The 21864-nt window shown below is 43.4% G+C and overlaps 1 protein-coding gene across 4 annotated transcripts in view; it reads left to right on the top strand.

The window, feature by feature from the left end:
- CACNA2D3 (calcium voltage-gated channel auxiliary subunit alpha2delta 3) overlaps positions 1-21864 on the top strand; it is a 1429924-nt gene that overhangs the window by 99958 nt on the left and 1308102 nt on the right. For 2 of the 4 annotated variants that reach the window (XM_082265095.1, XM_082265093.1), the window contains exon 3: positions 20176-20187. The exons of the other annotated variants lie outside the window; for them this stretch is intronic. In XM_082265095.1, coding sequence (XP_082121221.1) covers positions 20176-20187 — 12 coding nt within the window. The remainder of the gene's footprint in view (positions 1-20175; positions 20188-21864) is intronic. 4 annotated transcript variants of the gene reach the window in all.

The raw sequence follows: 21864 nt of genomic DNA, 5'->3' as shown, positions 1-21864 counted from the left end.
TAAACACCCCCCCTGCTCTAAACACCCCTCCTGCTCTAAACACCCCCCCCGCTCTAAACACCCCCCCCCACTCTAAACACCCCCCCTGCACTAAACACCCCCCCTGCTCTAAACACCCCCTTGCTCTAAACACCCCCCCTGCTCTAAACACCCCCCCTGCTCTAAACACCCCCCTGCTCTAAACACCCCCAGTGCTCTAAACACTTCCCAGTGCTCTAAACACCCCCCCTGCTCTAAACACCCCCTTGCTCTAAACACCCCCCTTGCTCTAAACACCCCCCCTGCTCTAAACACCCCCCCCGCTCTAAACACCCCCCCTGCTCTAAACACCCCTCCTGCTCTAAACACCCCCCTGCTCTAAACACCCCCCCGCTCTAAACACCCCCCCTGCTCTAAACACCCCCCCTGCTCTAAACACCCCCCCTGCTCTAAACACCCCCCTGCTCTAAACACCCCCCTCCGCTCTAAACACCCCCCCACTCTAAACACCCCCCTGCACTAAACACCCCCCCTGCTCTAAACACCCCCTTGCTCTAAACACCCCCCCTGCTCTAAACACCCCCCTGCTCTAAACACTTCCCAGTGCTCTAAACACCCCCCCGCTCTAAACACCCCCCCACTCTAAACACCCCCCCTGCACTAAACACCCCCCCTGCTCTAAGCACCCCCTTGCTCTAAACACCCCCCCTGCTCTAAACACCCCCCCTGCTCTAAACACCCCCCTGCTCTAAACACTTCCCAGTGCTCTAAACACCCCCCAGTGCTCTAAACACCCCCCTGCTCTTAACACCCCCTGCTCTTAACACTCCCCTGCTCTTAACCCCTCAGTGCTCTTGCCCCCCCCCAGTGCTCTTCAGCTCCCCGCAGTGCTTTTCATCTCCCCCCTATGCTCTCTGGCTCCCCCAGTGCTCTCCACCCCCCTGTGCTCCCTGCCTCCCCTCTCAGTGAGTTCCAGTTCCCCCCATGCTCTCCATCCCCCTGGTTTTCCCTGTCCCCTCCAGTGCTCTCCACCCCTGCGCCTTCCAACCCCCCTACAATGCTTTTCAAACCCCTCTTAATTCTCTCCAGTCCCCCTCCGCGCCCTTCAGCTCCTCCAGTGCTCTCTGCTTGCCCTGTGCTCTCCGGCTCCCCTAATGCTCTTCTATCTTCTATCAAGTCTGCAGTCTCTGACCTTCTTTTGTATCATGTCTGCAGTCTCTGACCATCTCTTGTATCATGTCCTCAGTCTCTGACCATCTCTTGGATCATGTCCTCAGTCTCTGACCATCTCTTGGATCATGTCCTTAGTCTCATACCATCTCTTGGATCATGTCCTCAGTCTCTGACCAACCATCTCTTGGATCATGTCCACGGTCTCTGACCATCTCCTGTATCATGTCCTCAGTCTCTGACTATCTCTTGTATCATGTCCTCGGTCTCTGACCATCTGTTGTATCATGTCCTCAGTCTCTGACCATCTCTTGTATCATGTCCACAGTCTCTGACCATCTCTTGTATCATGTCCTCAGTCTCTGACCATCTCTTGTATCATGTCCTCAGTCTCTGACCATCTCTTGTATCATGTCCTCAGTCTCTGACCAACCATCTCCTGTATCATGTCCTCAGTCTCTGACCATCTCCTGTGTGTTGTCTGCAGTCTCTGACCATCTCTAGTATCCCGTCCGTAGTCTCTGACCATTGTATCATATCCTCAGTCTCGGATTTCTCTTGTATTGGGTCCGTAGTCTCTGAACATCTCTTGTATCATGTCCTCAGTCTCTGACCATCTCTTGTATCATGTCCTCAGTCTCTGACCATCTCTTGTATCATGTCCTCAGTATCTGACCATCTCTTGTATCATGTCCTCAGTCTCTGACCATCTCTTGTATCATGTCCTCAGTCTCTTACCATCTCTTGCATCATGTCCTCAGTCTCTGACTATCTCCTTTAGCATGTCTCCAATCTCTTACTCAAACTTAAACACATTGATAATAGTATTAGCTATCTGTCTATGCCAAAGGTAGGCAGAGAGTGCAAAAGGGGGAACTGTGATTAGAGAGACAGGGGGGGGGGCAGACTGCAAAGGGCACTGTGATAGGGGGGCTGGGAAATTTGTGCAATAAATATTCTTGGAGACATTACAAATTTTTGCGGGTGTTTTTACATTTTAAAGTGGGGGGGGGGGGTGCCAGATATAGGATCCGCCCCAGGTGCCAAATGCTCTAGGTACGCCACTGCTGTATTCACCTCAGATTTGTTCCCCGGTACTTTCAGATATGGAGGAACGTGTGGCTCACTTCTCTTATATGATAGTGCTGGAGATTAGTAATTTACCCAGCACTGTGAAATGGTAATAAGGGGAGAGTTCCTAGTCTGTGCAAGTACCAACTATGGCTACTTACACAGATGTCTAGACAGAACAGCAGGAGTTTGAAGAAACTATGTACATGGGCTGCCAGGGTGGGGAACATTAAAGCAGTATTAAACCCAAAACAAAAAATTTAATATAATGCAGCTTAGCAATCATTACATGCTGTGGTTCATCTTTCTTCTTAGGCTTTTTTCCCTCTGTTTTCACCTGGTGATCTGGCCACTAATACACCCCATGTATTGGAGTGCCCCCGCTCTGGAGGAATGCGCACAGGGGGCACCTTTAGACAGTAGCATTGCCAGTCTGGGGGTGGGGAGTATTAAATGTACTAGCAGATTTAAACAGACTAACGAATTGAAGCTTAACTGCAGCCAAGCAGTTACAGCAAACAGTCTATACTCTTTTGAGATAAAGAGTTTACATAAATAAATAAAAGCTGATCATTTTAAGCACCCCTGCTAATCAGTAGCGGCTGGTGCTCAGTAATTCAGGGGGGGCGGCAAACCAATGCGCAACCCCCCCCCCCCGGTCGGTCGGTCAGTCAGTTGGAAGACGACATGTTCCTACCCCGTGACACGTCCCCCCCTACAGTCTGCCTCCTTACCTCCTCCTTCCTCCTGTCTGAGCCGGGGAGTGCTGGATGGCTGAGCCGTGAGCCGTTGTCCTTCTCCTCCAGCCGTGTCTCTTCTGCCTTTTCCTGGCCACTGGCCAGCAAGATCGCTTCTTCTTTTGGCCAATTGGGAAAGGGGTCCCACAACCCTCTTCCTGATTGGCTGGGAGGAGAGTCAGTGTGACAATGGTGAATATTCATTCGCTATTGTCACACAATGGGTGGGCTCAGGGCGCAGTGCCACCCTGCTTTGAAGCCTATTAGAGCCTCTGGCTCTAATTACGTGCTTCAAAACAAAAAAAAATCCCCTATTGGAACCCATGCGTCCCGCGCCCTCCATGTACATTAGGGGGCCAGACGCATGGATAAGGGGGGCGGCGCCCCTGCGGCCCTAATGGATGGGCCGCCCCTGCTGCTAATGTTAAATGGTTTGTCTCATCTCTGTAACTGATACATACTGCTGGAGAGCTGGATCACCAGATGAAAATAGAATAATAAAGAAAGCCTAAAGAAAAGTACTGAAGCCATCGCATCCAAGAAATGGTAAGCTGCAGTATATAATAAAACGTTGCTCTTGGGTTTATTACCACTTTAAGCCAGCCTGTTGCTTTATTCTGCATGGGCAAAGCACAAGTTTTCCTTAAGATTTTCTGACAGGTGCATTTTTTGTTTGTCTCTAACTAGCCTGTAGTTGTGGCTTTCAGTCTTTTTAAGTGTGGTAATATGCACTTCAATCACGTCTTGTGTTTTTTTTTTTTTTTTTATTTCTCACCTGGTAAGGTTGAATACACCACCAAGTTGAGAAAGAGAAAAAAATAGCCGGTATCCTAATTGTATTTAAAATATATTCATTACTTCCATGTCACTTTGATGAATGCTGTATTTACGTGGCACAAAAGTAATGTATTCATTTTAAGCCTTCTGAATCCAGAGACAGATAAACTTAGCTCCAAATTAGACAATTAAATTGAACAAGAAAACCCATTTCTTTCTTTGATGTAAGTTTATGCGTTACTCTACTTTTTTCTTCAAAGGAAAATTATGTTACATTTTTAAACATTTACTATAAAATGTGGTAGGCATGAGGGACCAAGTGGGACCTTTCAATGTAAGTATGCTAGAACTCACAGATACTTTATTGCAATAACTCTACCTTTGTATTTATTGCATATGTTATTACATCCTTGATTCTGTAATTTTACATACATTGTAAATAGAAGCAGACATTTATGCACTGAATATGCAATCTCTGTCATATAAAGTAGTATAACATAAGATATATTTATAATAATGGGAATAGGAATGCATATGAAGAATGTAAGTTCCAGGCAACCTCAGTTCTTTTCCAGAGAGTGTAGTGTTTATTGGATCCCAGCAACAGATAACAGGTTCAACAGAGTATATACACAATAATGCAATGATCTGAAACCGTATGAGTCTCTTTTGAATACTAAGGTCTTCTGTTCATGTCTTTTAGCAAGGATATAGAGATGCCACACATCCAACACTTAAAGTGGTTCTAAAGGCTCAATGTTTTTTATCCTAATGCATTCTATGCATAAAGGCAAAAAAACCTTTGCTGTGCAGCAGTCCCCCCTGCCCCCTAATACTTAATGAGCCCCATCTCGATCCAGTGATCTGTATGTGAGCCTTGGCTCTCTGGGGACTCTCCCTTCTTATTGACTGAGACAGCAGTAGGAGCCATTGGCCAGTGTGCCAATGAGGAGAGAGAGGGGGTGCGGCTCTGTGTTTGAAAAGCCGCAGCTCAGGAACGAGCCTGCTTGGATGTCCCTTTTGCAAGCTGCTTGCTCTGGGGGCAATCAGTAGGAAAGAGGGCCAAGAGTGTTGGTGAGGGACCTGAGCACAGAGCAGGTGAGTATGAGATGTTTGTTGGCGCTGCCTGGTGGGGTATTGGGAATACAATTTATGGTTGCTAGCAACCATAAATTGTATTCCCAATACCCCACCAGGCAGCGCCAACCACTTCTCCTCCTTTTTCTTATTCATTCAAATGCCCCCCTTTCAGGGTTGCATTTTTTGAAGTGGGCAGCAGCCAGGTGTGGTGTCATATTTTTCCATATATACCCCCTATCCTAAGCGCGGAACCACATAAATCCTTTCATGAGATGTTTGTTATTTAGACAGAAAAAGAAAGCCTTTAAAATCACATTATGTGTCTTCCATGAATATACATGCATCCATACACCCTATATCTTAGGCCATTCCTTTCAACCCTCCCTTTTGTAAGTTAAATCTTCCCCTTAATATACCCATTTTTTTCTAATTTACTAAGATGTAGAGGAAGCCTATTGATTGATTTGGCAAACTGTTTTGATCTTGGTAAATTCACACCTGTGAATGCACCCACACGCTGATTAGAATGCAGTCCAGGGTCGATCACTTGCATGTGATTGCTGTATGAGCAATTACATACGAGTGGGTGCGATTAGCTGCGGGAGCCTGCAGCCTCCCATTGTTTTTAGTAGGACTACCTCCCGCAGTTAATTGTAGGATCCCCCGAGGGGGTTCTCACATCTAAAAGGTGTGTAGGTACAGTCGCATATGTCATGTAGGGTGTCATGGGATACTACTGAATAATAGCAGGAGGGCACTTCACTAGGTTAAGCCTCCCTGGACAGTCTTTATGCAGGAGCAAATGAAGATGGCCAGAAATGAGTCCTTGTAAAAGCTATCTCCAGTATCTTACAGCATTCACCGGACAGTCTTCAATGAGTGAGAGGTTAATGTCCACAACACCTCAAGACAGCCAGACCCTTTCCAACTTCTACCGAGGACTCTTCAGTGAGTTCTCAAGATCAGGCTCTAAGGAGAAATCCATTGACTATCTCCAGAAAATAATTTTAGAAGTAGGCCCTCCAGCTATGTCACAGCTGGTAGCTAGATGAACATCGGGTTGTACCAGTAGAGCTGCTGCAAATACGGGGGGGTGTAGCCACCCCCACCCAAACAGGTGGAATCCCTCTAACAGCAAGTCCCTGCTGTTAAAGCTTAGACATATAGCTTAGACATATAGCTTAGACTATTTATATGCCTCTGAAGCCATGTGCTGGGAACATCTCCCTAGGGATTGGCTGAAGCACAAAAAATATTCAGGCTGCTCAATTGACTTTCCAGCCTACTATGTTTTATAGATACCATAACTAGAATGCAGGATGAAACAATCAAACCTGCTGCCTGTGAGATCCAAAACAGCACAAAGCAATCAAAATCTGCTCTAGTGATTACAGAGGAGCCAAACATGACTAAATGTACCTAGCATCCTAGCAACCTAACTAAGAGGGTGCTTAATATACAGTATATCCTACATACTTCCTCATTGTTAGAGTTTTACATCATTGCTGCTTTGCTGATCCACTAATCTCCCTGCATATCTACCAGACAAGGTCTGATTGCTTAAAAACACTATTTGCAGCCTTTAATAATATAAAACACAAGTGGAAGCCTCTAATAGTATGAAAAATCCTAATTTGGCATTATGTCCCATGATGAAGCAGCGTTTTTTTTTTTTTTTTTTATTGCACTTATTGTGCTCAAAGCAGTAAAGTAACATGGTAAGGCCGACATGTACCCTGTTGATTCAGAAGGATCTATTCATATGACAACCTGGACTTGAAGTGGTGATATCTGGATGATTCTGCAGGCATCATCTACATATCTGTGTTTTCAGCCATGCGATCAGGGACCCAGAGAAAAGATCCAGCGGCGCCGCAAAATTACCATGGAGCTGGCCGTGGACTTGATGGTCCCCGGCAGTCTCTATGACCCTGCCAGGTAAGAAACGACCTCATGGGGTCACTTCTGGCGCTGGCAGATGTAAACACTGCCAGTTTTTTACTCTGGAAAGCAGAGATTGATGTTGTTTTTTGATCTCATGCTTTCCAGGGTAGAGGAGATATCTGGGGTCTTATTGACCCCAGATGTCTCCATAAAAAGGACCTGTCACACCTTATTCCTATAACAAAGGATGATTACATTTCTTGTAGTAGTACTAAAAGTGAAAAAAAAGAAAAAAATAATAATGAAAATTTTTTTTAAAGCGCTCCTATCCCCTTATTCTCGCACGCAGACGCAAGCACATACATAGGTCGCTCCCGCACATGTAAACAACATTTGGACCAAACATGTGAGGTATTGTTATGAACGTTAGAGCTAGAGCAATAATTCTAGCATTAGATTTCCTCTGTAACTCTAAACTGGTAACCTGTAAAAGTTTTTAAGCGTTGCCTAAGGAGATTGTAGTTTTGTACCATTCCATGAATGTGGGCAATTCTAAAGTGTGACATATTTGGTATCTATTTATTCAGCGTAACATCATCTTTCATTATTTAACCAAAAATTAGGTTATCTATGGTGGGTTTTTTTTTGCAATAAAATTCAATAAAAAAAATGTTTTCCAAAAAAATTGCATTTAAAAAATTTCTGCGCAAATACCATGTGACAGAAAAAATTGCAACAATCGCCATTTTATTTCTAGGGTCTTTGCTAAAAATATATATATATGTAATGGTTGGGGGTTCTGAGTTATTTTTTTAACAAAAAAAAAAATTATGATTTTTACACGTAGGAGAGAAATGCCAGAATTGGTCCAAGTGGTTAAAAACAACCAACATTAAAATATAAAGTCTTGTTTAGATGAAAAAAAAAAGGCCTAATAGATTTACGAATGTTCTAAACATGCTATTGTTTTACATTGTTGTATTTTTAAGCCAGCCATTGCCTGTTCTGTTCCATTTCATGTCACACGATGGCAGCATCAATGTAACGGCAACAGCATTTGTTCCTGACCTGGATAGAAAAAGCAGACTCTTCCTTGGCTGGAAAACAGCTTGTTTATCAGGTGTTACGGGTCATAGAGTAAAGGAAAATCAGAGCTCCTTGCACAGATTCTTAAAGTACAGAATACCAAAAAATAGTAGCAGCTTCTCAAAGCTAAAGGAGATTAGCTCAGAAAACGTCCCCACAACAAACCCTGCAGCCAGAATAGAATGTATTTATTTCCCATAAAGGAGAAAAATATTATTAGTACCTAAAGTACAGTTTTGAGGGGGGGTCTTTACTTTAATCTATATGGTTGTAAAGAAAAAACTATAGTATTTCAATTTAACTTTTTAACAAATATTTAAATGTATCAGCGTATTGCATAATGTAAAGAATCATACCACACTATATTAATATTAAAACAAATATGTTTCTCTGTATAATTTGTTAAAAATTAATTTGTGGCATCTGCATGTTATACATAGTTTCATTGGTCCAGCTTTGATCGATGTTACTATTTATATGACATACCTGGTTGATGATTCTAAACCCTGGAAATCCTGAAGTAGACACCGCTACTCCAGTGATCTCCACTAGCTTGGAGGTCCCACGTTTAGCGGCTGCTCTCTTGCATTGTGAATAGCTGCTCAGCATGGGAGCCATTCAGAGAATGCTTTGCATTTTCTGAATGAATGCAATGCTTTCTCTGATTGGACTAGGTGAAGAGGCGGGGAGGTGACGTTTCGCTCCCCACCTCTTCCATTAAGAGAACGCTTTGCATTTTCTGAATGAATGCAATGCTTTCTCTGATTGGACTAGGTGAAGAGGCGGGGAGGTGACATTTCGCTCCCCACCTCTTCCATTAAGAGAATGCTTTGCATTTTCTGAATGAATGCAATGCTATCTCTGATTGGACTAGGTGAAGAGGCGGGAAGGTGGCATTTCGCTTCTCACCTCTTCCATTAAGAGAATGCTTTGCATTCATTTAGAAAATCCTCTGAATGATACCTGTACTGAGCAATCCACCTCCTGCATTCACAAGGCATCAGGCTGGCCACTCCGTATGGGACCCGGAAGCAAGTAGAGATCACTGAAGTAGCGGTGGCTACTTCAGTGATTTGAAAAAGGGAAAATATCTGCTCTTTTAATCTAAATAAATGTTAATGACTTTGTAAAAGAAGGCAGACAGAACTATAGGGTAATATTACACACCCAATACATCAAACATAAACAAAAAAGCAGCACCAATGGTTTATGAATTCAGTCCCAAAAAGAGTCTTTGATGATAGGAAGACGGGAAAGGTCCTCCAATCACCAGTGAGTAGGTAAAAAGTGCTTCATCAATCACCACGCGACACATAAAATTGCTTACAAGATGAAATTGACCCTCATATTATAGAGCAGTCAAAAATGGCAGAGTTGAATCAGATGTGAGCGACTGATAAGGACATGATGATATGATGACATATAGGACCTCCTTTTCACAACAATGATACCTCAGAATGAAAGAAACTAAAATGGTGCAGTACGTTCCAAGTATTAAGTATTTATTAATAAAATTGCACTTACATAAAAAGTAGTAAAACGAGCATGCATGCAGCATTCAAAATCCGCGGTATGGTGAGTGTGCTATCGTCCGACCAGAAGTGATTGCCAGCTTCCAGGGCATTGGCCAGGTATGGTATATACTAGTGATAGACCGATATCGTTTTTTTATTGTCGATACCGATATTTTGGTCATTGCATATCGGTATCTATATTGTTTTTGACAGGTACACTTGTGGAGGGATCTGGGGGTCTAAAAGACCCCAAACCCCTCCTCTGCACTTAAAAGCATCCAAAATGTCAAGTTTGGCTGTTTTGAATGCTGTAATTTTTTTAAATTTGGCACCGAGTACCCAGAAGTGATGTCAAGACATCACTTCGGGTTGTTGCATGGAGACCTGATAAGAGTGGAATGCGGCTTTGATCGGGTCTTCTCTTCGGAGGCCGTGAAGTCTGGTTGCCCGGGTCTCCCAGTGGAACGGGAGACCCGGGCGAGCTGCGGAAGGCGGTGGGAGTGGAGGGACGTCCCCTCCCGCTCCTTGTAATGACAGCTGAATGGCTTCTCAGCCGCATTGGTTGTCATTACAAGACAGCCGACCGTCGGCTATGGATGCCGGTACCGGGGTGATGCCTCTAGCTGCAGGCATCTCTCCGGTACAAGCACTTTCCCGAAATATCCGCAATATCGGTAACATCAGGGGCCGATTCCGATATATCGAGGAAAGTGCATATCGGCCCCCGATATATCGGTCGATCCCTAGTATATACATCGTCATATTAGTCCAAGCTGGACCAATGCAACTATGTATATATATACAGATAAACAAGTAAAGCTGCGCTAAGTGATAAATGTGATAAACACATATAAAAGAGGATATCCCTAAAGGTATCCAAATAAAAATATAAATAATGATACAAGGTGATATCAGATAATTATGTGCTTTGCAATTAAATAAAGTGACATCCAATAGTAACACAAACATAAATCACAGTGTCCAATGAATAAGAAAAAAGTCCAAAGATGAGTGTAATAGTGCTCAAAAGCAAGCCTCCACCGTTCAATATGCTATCACCGTGCTGGAAGTGAATCACGCTAATGCGCTTACCAGAAAGCCATAAATTTGGGCATATAGAAATCGGAGGGTGAATCAACCAGCTCAAACAGGACACAGACAGCTCCACTAGGACCGGCAAGGAGGTTCCGCTCAGATCAGCCAGGTATTAGACCAGTTATGATGGTATCAATGAGCAGTTTGCATAAAACCTGTAGATGACCGAGGCCGCCTGCAGAGCGGACCGCGGACGAGATGTGTGACGGTGCGGCGCCTCCTCTATGACGAGTTTCCTTTCAAAAGAGCTTCTACTGAAACAGGAGGTCCTCCTGTTTCAGTAGAAGTTTTTTTGTCTTGTACTCATCCGTGTAAAGCCGCAGACATTTATGTGGCCAGAGGTCCGGGGGAGCTGGTGGCTCCCAGCTCTTCCTGGAGAACTTGGAGACAATCGGAAACACTCCCAGCAGGGTGGGACAGGCGTAGTGTGCGTTCAGAGCACCCGAAAGGGACGTCAGCAGTTCCCCAGTGTCTCCATTGGCTCATGAGCCAATGGAACGCTTTCAGAAGCAGCGGGAGGGGACGACCCACCCCTCCTACCACTTGCCGGTGTTTCTGGTGGGCTTACTGTTTCCGCCAGCTGGCCAGAGAAACGATTCAATGGTGCTGCCGGCTGGTCAAACAGGCGATCAAAGAGTAGATTTACTTTGTTCGCCTCTATGGCCCTGGAGGACTGGAGAGACATCCGTTCCTGGCTGGGGGTAATCATTTTTTTTTTTTTTAAAGCAAAAGATCAAAAAAAATTGGTTTTTAATCTTTTAATTCGTAAGCTTTTAAAGGTAAAGGAGAGATTTGAGGTATTTTTGACCCCAAATCTCTCCATTAAGAGGACCTGTTATCCATATTTCTATTACAAGGGATGTTTACATTCCTTGTAATAGGAATGAAAGTGATAAAAAAAAAACGAATAAAGGGACAGTGTAAAAGTAAAAAATAAAATAAATAAGAATAAAAAATGTTTAAAGCACCCTCATCCCTCTGTGCTCGTGTGCAGAAGCAAAATCATACATAAGTCCCGCACACATATGTAAAAGGTATTCGCACCACATATGTGAGGTATTGCCGCTAACATTAGAGCGAGTGCAGTAATTCTAATGCTAGACCTCCTCTGTAACTCTAAACAGGTTATCTTTAAAAGCGTTTAAAGTATCGCCTATGGAGATTTTTAAGTATCGTAGTTTGTCTCCATTCCACGAGAGAGCGCAGTTTTTAAGCGTGACATGTTAAGTATTTATTTACTTGGCATAACACAATTTGAAGACTAACAAACAAATTGGGGTAAATATTGTGTTTTTAATTATTATAGTGTATTTTTTCCCAAAAAATTGGGTTTGCAAAACCTCTTTGTGACATAATAAATTGCAACATTCGCCATTAAAAAATTATAATGTTTGTAAATATAAAAGGTTTTGCCTTTAGTTATACTTTATATGATTGTAAGCCCCTGTTCACACTGGGGCGACCTGTCAGGCGACCTGGTTGCCTGACAGGTCGCCGTAGGACGCCTTCCATAGAGAAGCTGCGGACCCGTTCTAATAGGAGCGACACAAGTCGCTCCGACTTAGAAAAAGGGTCCGGAGCTTCTTTGGGGCGACCCGGAGCATAGACTTCAATGTTATGAAGTCCGTGCCGGCCGCTCCGAGGTCGCCCCGGCAAGTAGCGTCGCCCCAGTGTGAACGGGGCCTAAAGGAATTCAAATAAATAAATAACAAGCATCTCTAAACTTACCTGCTCTGTGCAATAGAATTGAACAGAGCAGCCCCAAACCTCCTCTTCTATGGTCCACCACTTGTGCTCCTGGCTCTTCTTCTCTGTCCAGTGCCCCCACAGGAAGCCACTTCCCATGGGGTCATTTGTGCATGCTCGCTCCCGAGCCCCACTGCTGCGTCCATTGACACATACAGCGGGACTCCCCCCCCCCCTCGTCACTGGAGTTGATTGACAGAAGCTGCTATCAATCTGCCCAATGAAGAGAGAGACAGCGGCGAGAGCTGCTGCTTTCGTGCACGTCGCTGGATCGGATCGGGCTCAGGTAAGAATAAGGGGGGCTAGGGTTCCTGCAGCAGATAAGGTTTATTACCTTAATGCATCCAATGCATTAAGGTAAAAAATCTTGGGTCTTTAGAGCCACTTTAACCACTTTCCGCCTGCGCTATAGCAAAAAAATGGCTACAGTGCGGGCTTCCAGTGGCAGATGGGCGTCCATAGATGTCCCCCTATAATTGCGCTGCAGGGCACTTTGTGATCATCGAGTCCTTTGGACTTGGCTGATCACAGATCGGGGTAAAGGGCCAATTACAGCTGCCCGCTACCACATAAAGGGCCAATGACAACTGATAACAGAAGTAAACAGATGTTGGTTATCAGCGGTTTTTCTCTTCATGCTGTCAGGAAAGAAGAAAACTGTTAAACTGCTTCTGTTACAGGGACATCGGCCCCAACATTGCTCACCAGTGCTGGTAATCAGTGCCCACCAGTGCTGCTAATCAGTGCCCACCAGTGCCATCTATTAGTGCCCATCAGTACTGCTAATCAGTGCCCACCAGTGCCACCTTTCAGTGCTGGCAATCAGTGCCTAATCATCAGTGCCATCTATCAGTGCTGCCTACAAGTACCCATCAGTGCCATATGTTAGTGCCCATCAGTGCCACCTACTAGTGCCTATCAGTGCCACCTCATTAGTGCCTACCAGTGCCCATCAGTGCAGCCTCATCAGCGCACACCAGTGAAGGAGAAAAATTGCCTGTTTGCAAAATTTTATAACAAACTATGAACATTTTTTTTTTTTTTTTAATTCAAAATGTATGTTTTTTTTGTTTCATTAGCAAAATAATAAAAAACCCAGTGGTGATTAAATACTACCAAAAGAAAGCTCTATTGGTGTAAAAAAAAAAAAAAAAAAATGCTGTTTGGGTACAGTGTTACATGATTGCACAATTGTCATTCAAAGTGCGACAGCGCTAAAAGCTGAAAATTGGCCTGGGCAGGAAGGGAGTATAAGTGCCCAGTAAGCAAGTGGTTAAGAAAACCTGTCGGTCCTGTGCTGCTGTCAGGAGAGCCCACAACTGCAGGAATGCCTGTCCGTCTCCACAGGAACAGGCACACACAGGACAGTTGAATCTGACTGCCGTCCGTGTGTGTGTTCACCAGACCCAGCCTCACAACTTGGAAGTTGTCATTAGCCTGGCACTGCTTTACCAATAAATATCGCCTTATCGATAATTTGCATTTTTATTCTCATGGGTGATTGTGTAGGCAGGGCCCCAGTGCACTGCATTGCCTGGGGCTCTTTAATGCTCTTAAGATGGCACTGACATTGAAACATGATGCCAAAACATACTGAACATATTGTATTATAGTGTTTACACACACTAGAACGGTTTTACTGTATTGGAAGAACAGAGTAATAGAAAGCTGAAACACCTTGGAAGAAATGCTGCCGCAGGCTGTGACGGCTGCAGAACCTAGGCCTTTAATGACCCCGTTTACAGTTTCAAATTTGTAAAAAAAAAAGTGAAGTTGATGGTTTCAGGTGCTGAATCACCAGCTATGACCTCGGAATGTCACGCTCTGCAGTCCTCCTTCAAGTGGAACTACTGTATTATATAAACCTGCTAAATAATGCATGGGTTCCCCTCACCTCTCTGTGTGCAAAACAACACAGGCCAAGACAAGCTGCTGCCTCAGCAGCCTGATAAGTCCCCTGCCATCCTTCTCATCCACACCTTCTTTCCTCAACTTACTTAGACCAGTGAATCTTACTAAGCTTCAAACTCTTCCACCGATCGGGTGACAAGGCCTGGACTGTATTCATGAGTCGAGGTATTAACCTTCATGTGTAACTTCAGAAAGGCTTAGGCCGTCGATTTCATCAGCCATCACTGCACAGGAATATAATTTCACAAACGCTGCTCAGGCTGATGAAATTACTCCACAGACGAGCGATTTCACAGACAACAATTTGCGATAATTGATATTTTTATAGTGTTCCCCGTGAATTGCCTTGTAGGTGCAATGACCCATTATCGAATGACTGAAATAAAGATTATATCTGAAGCCTGTTTATATAAGCTATCAGTGCTCTGCATTGCTTTGTGTTTCGGATAACACTACATGACTACAAAGGTTCTGGCAAATCTGGAATTACATAATGCAGGGGTTTATAATTTCTTAAAGGGAACGTGTATTGTTTTCCTTATATATATTTTTTTATTTTTTATTTTTTTATTTTTTTTTATGTATTATGTACAAAAGAATAAAAAATAATTTTGAGAATATTGTGATTTCTTTATAGTAAGGTAAATATGTGGTAGATGTGAGCCAGCTCCAGGGATGAGTGACATTTTAGAGGTTTTGCTTTGCCAAAATGTTTGCAGAAACATCACAAATTTGGCACGAATAAATAAAGATAGTTTTGAAGGGTGACATGGTCTAAGGTGGAAGAAAAGCCTAACTATGACTATTCTTAACCACTTGCTGACCGCTCACATTGAGCGTACTGCGGCAAAGTGGCTCGTTATCGTCCATCGACGTAGACCTACGTCGCTGGACTCCTCCCCTTGTGGGCGGCGTACGCGCGCCGGTGGAGGCTTGCTCCCGCTGTATTCAGACACAGCGGGAGTCGGGCCAGGGGAGGAGAGGCGGTGATCACCGCCGCTCTTCTCCGATCGTTGGGGATCGAGTGAGGAGATCCGCCCGCTTGTGTAAACAAAGTGGGCGGATCTCCTATGTGACAGGCAGGGACAGATTACAGGATTCAGCATAGCTGAACCTGCGATCTGTGCCTGTGTCACTCAGTCACCTCCCCCCACACACGTCAGTAAGCACCAGGTATATATTTAACCCCTTGATCACCAGTAAAGTTAACCCCTTCCCTGCCAGTGTCATTATTACAGTAACAATGCATATTTATAGCACTGATTACTCTAGTAACGTCACCGGTACCCCCAAAAGTGTCAAAAATGTCAGTTAGGGGTCCGATCTGTCCGCCGCAATGTCGCCGTCCCGCAAAAAAAATTGCAGATCGCCGCCATTACTAGTTAAAAAAAAAAACCCATAAAAATGACATACATTTCCCGTAGTTAGTAGCTGCGCTAACTTTTGCGCAAACCAATCAAAATACGATTATTGCGATTTTTTTTACCAAACATATGTAGCAGAAAACAAATTGGCCTAAAATGTTAAAACATTTTTGATTTTTACATTTTTTTAGGGGGGAATTTCATTTAAAAAAATGTGAAAAATTCTGTTATTTTTTCCAAATTGTCGCTCTTTTTTTGTTTATAGCGCAAAAAGTAAAAATCACACAGGTTATCAAATACTACCAAAAGAAAGCTCTATTTGTGGGGAAAAAGGGGACATCAATTTTATTTGGGTACAGCATCGCACGACCGTGCAATTGTCCGTTAAAATAACGCACTGCTGAATCGCAAAATATGGCCTGGTCAGGAATGGGGTAAAATCTTCCGGTCTTAAAGCGGTTAAAAATACGCTCATTGAGAATTTTTTTGTCAAAGACATGTAGCTAAATACATTTTGGCCTAAATATATGACAAAAATTTAATATATTGGATATTTTTTGACTGTAAAAGTAGAAAAATATTGTTATTTTTTCAAAATTGTCGCTCTTTTTTTATTAATATAGCAAAAAATGAAAAGCTCAGAGGTGATCAAATACCACCAAAAGAAAGCTCTGTTTGTGGGAAAAAAAGGACGTAAATTTTGTTTGGGTACGGTGTTGCATGACCGCGCAATTGTCAGTTAAAGTCGCACAGTGCCAAGTTGCAAAAAGTGGCCTGGACGTAAAGCAGGTAAATCCTCCGGTCCTAAAGTGGTTAAAAGTTTTTCCACCCCCCTGCTCCTACCTATCTTGCCTAACCTGTAAAAAACATCTGTGCACTTACCTAATTTTAACCTGGTACAGTCAAGTGACCCTGCAGCTCCTGCTTCCCTGTGTCAGGAAGCAGCTGCTGCAGGAAAGAGGAGGGAGAGCCCACAATGACTGGGCCATGGGACTATGGGGACTTTTTTTCCTGCTTTTTGCATGTAATAGACTTTAAAGGAATCACACCAGAAATGCAAGTGCAATTTTTGATGTGTTTTGTGTTTTTAATTTTTCCATTTAAACACTGAATATAGCTGGTTGCTAAGGAGCAGGCTAGGAAGCCAGCCACCGCATCCTTAACAACCAATGAGTCATCAGCTGTCAGCAACAGCTGACTTCCCGACCTGCTCCTTAGCAACCAGCAATGTACAGTGTGTTTTAAAGAGAAAAAAAAAAGTAAAGCATAAAATGTATTAAAACTGCATGCATAAACGCATAAAAAACTATGGTTTAAAAATGCAAAATGCACTGCAAAACGTGCCTGAAAAACGCATCTAGCGCTGCCTCATAGATGTGAACCTAGACTTACAGAAGGCTGCAGGATCACATGACTGGACCAGAGTGGAATAAAAATAGGTAAGTACACAGACCTAGCACAGTGGGTGTTTGAACATGGAGACAAAAATGGGCGGCATCTTCCTTAGCTGTCAAAGGGGTAATTTGCAGCTACTCATATAGGAAGGATTAGGGACGCCAAAGGGGAGTTACTAGCAGATTCCGGCCCCAATAATCTTCGTTTTCTGCAGGTCTTTGAGGCCCTTTATTCATCTAGGGTGGACCTCTGTCCTAAATAAATTCCTGGACCTTTTACAGTTTCCTGTCCTAGAGGACAAAGTTAGAGACAGACTTGACAAGGTTATCACACTTGAAGAAGTACAAACTGCCCTGGGACACATGCAACCGGGTAAAGCACCCGGACTGGATGGTATATCCATTAAGCTTTACTCTTGTTACCAAGAACTGTTGGCACCTAGGCTAACGAACTTACTTGACAAATTTACTACCTTGGACTCCTTGCCAGACTCCATGTCTGAAGCCCTTATTGTGTTAGTGCCCAAGCCTGGTAAGGATCCAGAGGATTGTGCCTCATACAGGCCAATCTCTCTGATCAATGCCGATGCCAAACTGTTGGCAAACATTTTGCAGCTCCGCCTCTCTACAGTGATAGAGGACCTCATACATGTGGACCAAACTGGCTTCATGCCAGGAAAGGGCACTGACATCAATATCCGTTGTCTTTTTCTTAACCTGTCAGCTGCTCATGACAATGCTGGTACTAGGGTGGTGGCCTTGTTAGATGTGGAGAAGGCCTTCAACTTTGTCGAATGGCCTTTTCTATGGAAGGTGTTGCGCAGGTTTGGATTCGGCCCTGGATTTCTTCAATGGCTGGGAATGCTCTACAAAAGTGCCAAAGCCTGAGTTCACACCAATGATAGATTCTCAACATTATTCCTCTTGGCTAGAGACACCTGACAAGGGTGCACTCTGTCACCAAACCTATTTGTCTTGGCACTGGTACCATTGGCCATACTAGTAAGGGACTTGGGGCTGGGTGAGGGTTGGCGGATATTCTCCTTGGAAGAAAAGATTTTGGTCTATGCAGAGGACACCCTGCTATACTTAGCTGATGCAAACTCTTCCTTGCAGGCCGCTCTGGCAATCTTTGACTAATTTGGGCATCTTTCTGGTATCAGGATAAACTAGGGCAAGTCAGTCTTTTTCCCGTTGGATCTGGGAGCCAGGACTTCAGCAGCCCCTACCCCCCTAAATTGGGGTAACAAATTTAAATATCTTGGCATTAGAATGTGCAGGGATTTGAAAGCATTTTATGATCTTAATATTCACCCTGTGTTGCTACAGCTGCAGGAGAAATGTACCTCTTGGGCTTACCTCCCCCTAAATCTCCTTGGTCACATTAACATGATCAAGATGATATTCCTCCCCAAATTCCTCTATGCGTTCTGCAATTGTCCTATTTGGGTAAACAGCTCCTTCTTTAGAGAAGTTGACTGCTGTGTCAGTTCCTTTTAATGGGCGGGTGCTGCTCTGTGTTTGGCAAGGTCTACCCTTCAGCTTCGGGTTAGTTGTGGTAGTTTGGCCCGTCCTAATTTTCAAACCTACTACTGGGTTGCCGTACTCGTTACTGTCCGTTGGTGGTTCATGGGCTTGAGAATGAATGCAGGGGTCTGCCTAGAGGTGGCTTGTTGCGGTCCCTAACAGAGCTAGGCTATCTGGTCTATAAAGATTTGGGGTCATATATGTCCCTTCTACTCCCTACTAAAGTGATGTTGAGGGTATGGATAAGTGCTAGGGCTCGTTTATGAAACCCAATCACTGGTCTCCCTACCAACCTCTGCGAGGTAATCCCTCCCTAGCTCATATCAGGATGGTCCCTGACCCACAGGTCTGGGCCAATTTTGGTATTCGGAGACTGAAAGACATCATGCCCACAGGGACACTGCTACCCTTTAAGAACTTACTAGCTAGCTTTAGAGTACCCCGCTGGATGTACTTTAGATATCTCCAACTACGACATGCTATACATTCCCAATTCCTTGATTTAACCACGTAAACGTAACAGCATGTGAAATTCAATGTCTCCATATGAGAGCTGTCTTAACTGATACTAAACAAGTCTCTCCAGCTTTAGAAAAGGTTCCTGTACTATTTTGGTCCAACTTTGATATGACTTCAATGCCATACAGTGTAAAAAGCCAGATCAAAGTTGTATCAAAGTCTGACTCCAAAGTTGCACTGAAAGTCGCACGACTTTGGAGTTGGACTAGAATCAACTGAGCCTTAAGCCGGGTACACATGATCAGAATATTTAGGAGAGACCAGCTGAATGTCAATCAATAAATGGGAAGTGAGGTTTTACAGAAGTCAATCTACCAATCAACTTCTGTACAACCACCCTATCAGATTTTCCCTGCTCGATCAGCGTTGCAGGGCAAAGTCTGCAATGCGGATCAGTGTATTCTGATGGTGGGGATGTCTCCTCTCTGTCAGAATGCTTAGCGGGGAGGATTCCCCGATCCACATTGGTTACAAGCTGATCCTGCATCTTGTTCTGAGGACTTTGACTACCAGCTCTACCCACCTACAGAGAGGACATCACCAGCCAGCTACTACGGCACTCGTGCCAATGGCGCCATGCTGCTGTTTCAGCCAATGAGGAGAGTTGTCCCGAACAGCCCAGTCTTTTGTGCAACATTGCTGGACCTGGATGGGGCTCAGGTAAGTATTAGGGGGACTGAGGGGGGCTGCTGCACACAGAAGGCTTTTTATCTTAATGCATAGAATATTTGTTTGATATACTATAATATATATAAATTCACATCAAAGTCATATCAAAGTCTGACTCCAAAGTTGCACTGAAAGTCGCGAGACTTTGGATTCGGACTAGAATGACGTGAGCCTTAAGCCGGGTACACACGATCAGAATATTGTTCACAAAGTATCATTTTTGAAGCAATCGTACGAAAATCTGATCATTAGTACAGTTTTCGTCCAAAATTTTTCGAAGGAACAAACACAACATTTTTTCTCTTACGATACCAGATTGTATGATTCTCATTTAATCAGTACAGTTTTTGTCCAAAAATACAATACAAATACAATACATCATTTCCAAAATTTTATTCTGTTATACGTGAGTTTTCGTACTTTAGTAACCTATTCTTTTTTGATATAAAGGCTAGCATGCAAAAAAAAAAAAAAACAGACAATCATTCATCTGATAATCTCATCGTATGTACTAGGCTTTAACTCTGATTGTGTATAGCTATAAAAATGTTTAGCTTTATTGTTATTTTTACAATCACCGTTTGATTCTCTTCTTTTATGTTTACAGGTTAACACATTTTAACATGTAATCTTTTTTCTCTTCATGCTGCAGAGCATTTTCACAGTAAGTAGTCATATTTCTTTTTCTTGTCTGTGTGTTTATTAAAGAATAATCGCTTTGCATTAGGGTTTTTGTTGGTTATCATTTTCGGAGTCACTCTGTCTACTTTGATAATCAGAATACTCAGTAATTGCATTAGGACCATTACCAAAAGCTCTATTTGTTTGATATACAAATATTTTTTTTTTTATCAAGAAAAATTGCATTTTTTATTTTAGCGACACAGTTTTTAATAACAAATAAAATATAAATGTTGTTGAAAATTGTTTTTTTCCAGACAGAACATGCTCCTCATCCCCATAATAGGAAGAGGAAGGTGTTTTGTAGTCCGGCTCAAGTGATCTCAGACAGGGCTAACCACACTGCTTGTGATTTCAGTGCAGTATCATTACAGGAAGTTAGGAATTCATTTGATTTCTGGTCACTAGAACTTGTATTTTTTTGAACTTGCAACATTTTTAACCACTTAAGCCCCGGACGATTTTACCCCCTTCCTGACCAGGGGGTTATTTTGCAATTTTTTACTGCGTGACTTTAACGGACAATTGCACGGTCGTGCGACGCTGTACCTAAACAAATTTCACGTCCTTTTTTTCCCACAAACAGAGCTTTCTTTTGGTGTAAAAGAAGAAAATATAACTTGCGCTAACTACTAAGAAACACAGCAGCAACTTAAATTGTGACAAGCAAAATAGGTAAATGTAAGGGCTAAGTTGCGCTAACGGGTACTAAATCCACAAATAAATGTCAGATGAAGCACACTAATGATAGTCCACAGTAATGACAAGTCCGTGTCCAAAATGAGAAAGGCACAGTCCAAAAATGAGTAATTCCAATGGTGGATGGTTAAACCAACATTCAAATCTCCTTACCGGAAAGCAGAATGGAGTTCGCCCAAAAACTCTAGTCGGATATAAAACCTCAGCCTTCAGTCAATATGATCAGAAGTCCTCACATCCACAGGTGATGGTCATATGTAAAAATAAATAGACAATCCATAGCGTAATACTGTTGAATGCTATTTCATCACCCAGAGGAGTGCACACCGTCACCAGATGGTTAATAGTAGGAAACACCAGTGACCTTAAGTCCCAAATGCTTACCAGATAGTAAAGGTAATGATAACCCCTCCTTAACTGTATTGGAGAGGGAGGGGTTAAGTGTGTCCTAGGGGCGTGTTTCTAACTGTGATGGGACATGTCTCCTATTGTAAAAACAGAGATCAACGATTCTACAGTAGAACCGCCTGATCTCCATTTTTACACAGGGGAGAATGACAGGCGGCTTGTTTACATAAGCCGCCCGCCTTTCTCCCGCTCTACCGACGATCATAGTGTGACCGGCGGACATCGGGTCCGCCGGTCACACGCCCGGACTCCTCTGTGAACGAGCCGGGCGCTCGCCCGCTATTGGCTCAAAACCCGGTGACAGGCTAGCGACGTAGACCTACGTCGCTCTGCCTGGCCGGGGCTGACTGCCGTAGTAAATATACTGTGCGCAGTCGGCAAGCGGTTAAAGAGGCAAAACATGGGATAATGTGCAAGTACATCAATTTTTTTTAGATTTACCCTTTTTTTTTTTCTTTTCATAATGTTTTATTTAGATTGTAAGAAGGGCAATACAGGTACATCGTAAACTTACAAACGTCTAGTCCAGTTCACATTTTTGGAAAGTAAAAAA

The sequence above is a fragment of the Pelophylax lessonae genome, assembly GCF_965119305.1.
Source record: "Pelophylax lessonae genome assembly, chromosome: 8".
In the NCBI taxonomy this organism is placed as follows: domain Eukaryota; kingdom Metazoa; phylum Chordata; class Amphibia; order Anura; family Ranidae; genus Pelophylax; species Pelophylax lessonae.
The sequence above is the reverse complement of the archived record's forward strand: the minus strand, read 5'-3'. Positions and strand labels throughout refer to the sequence as shown.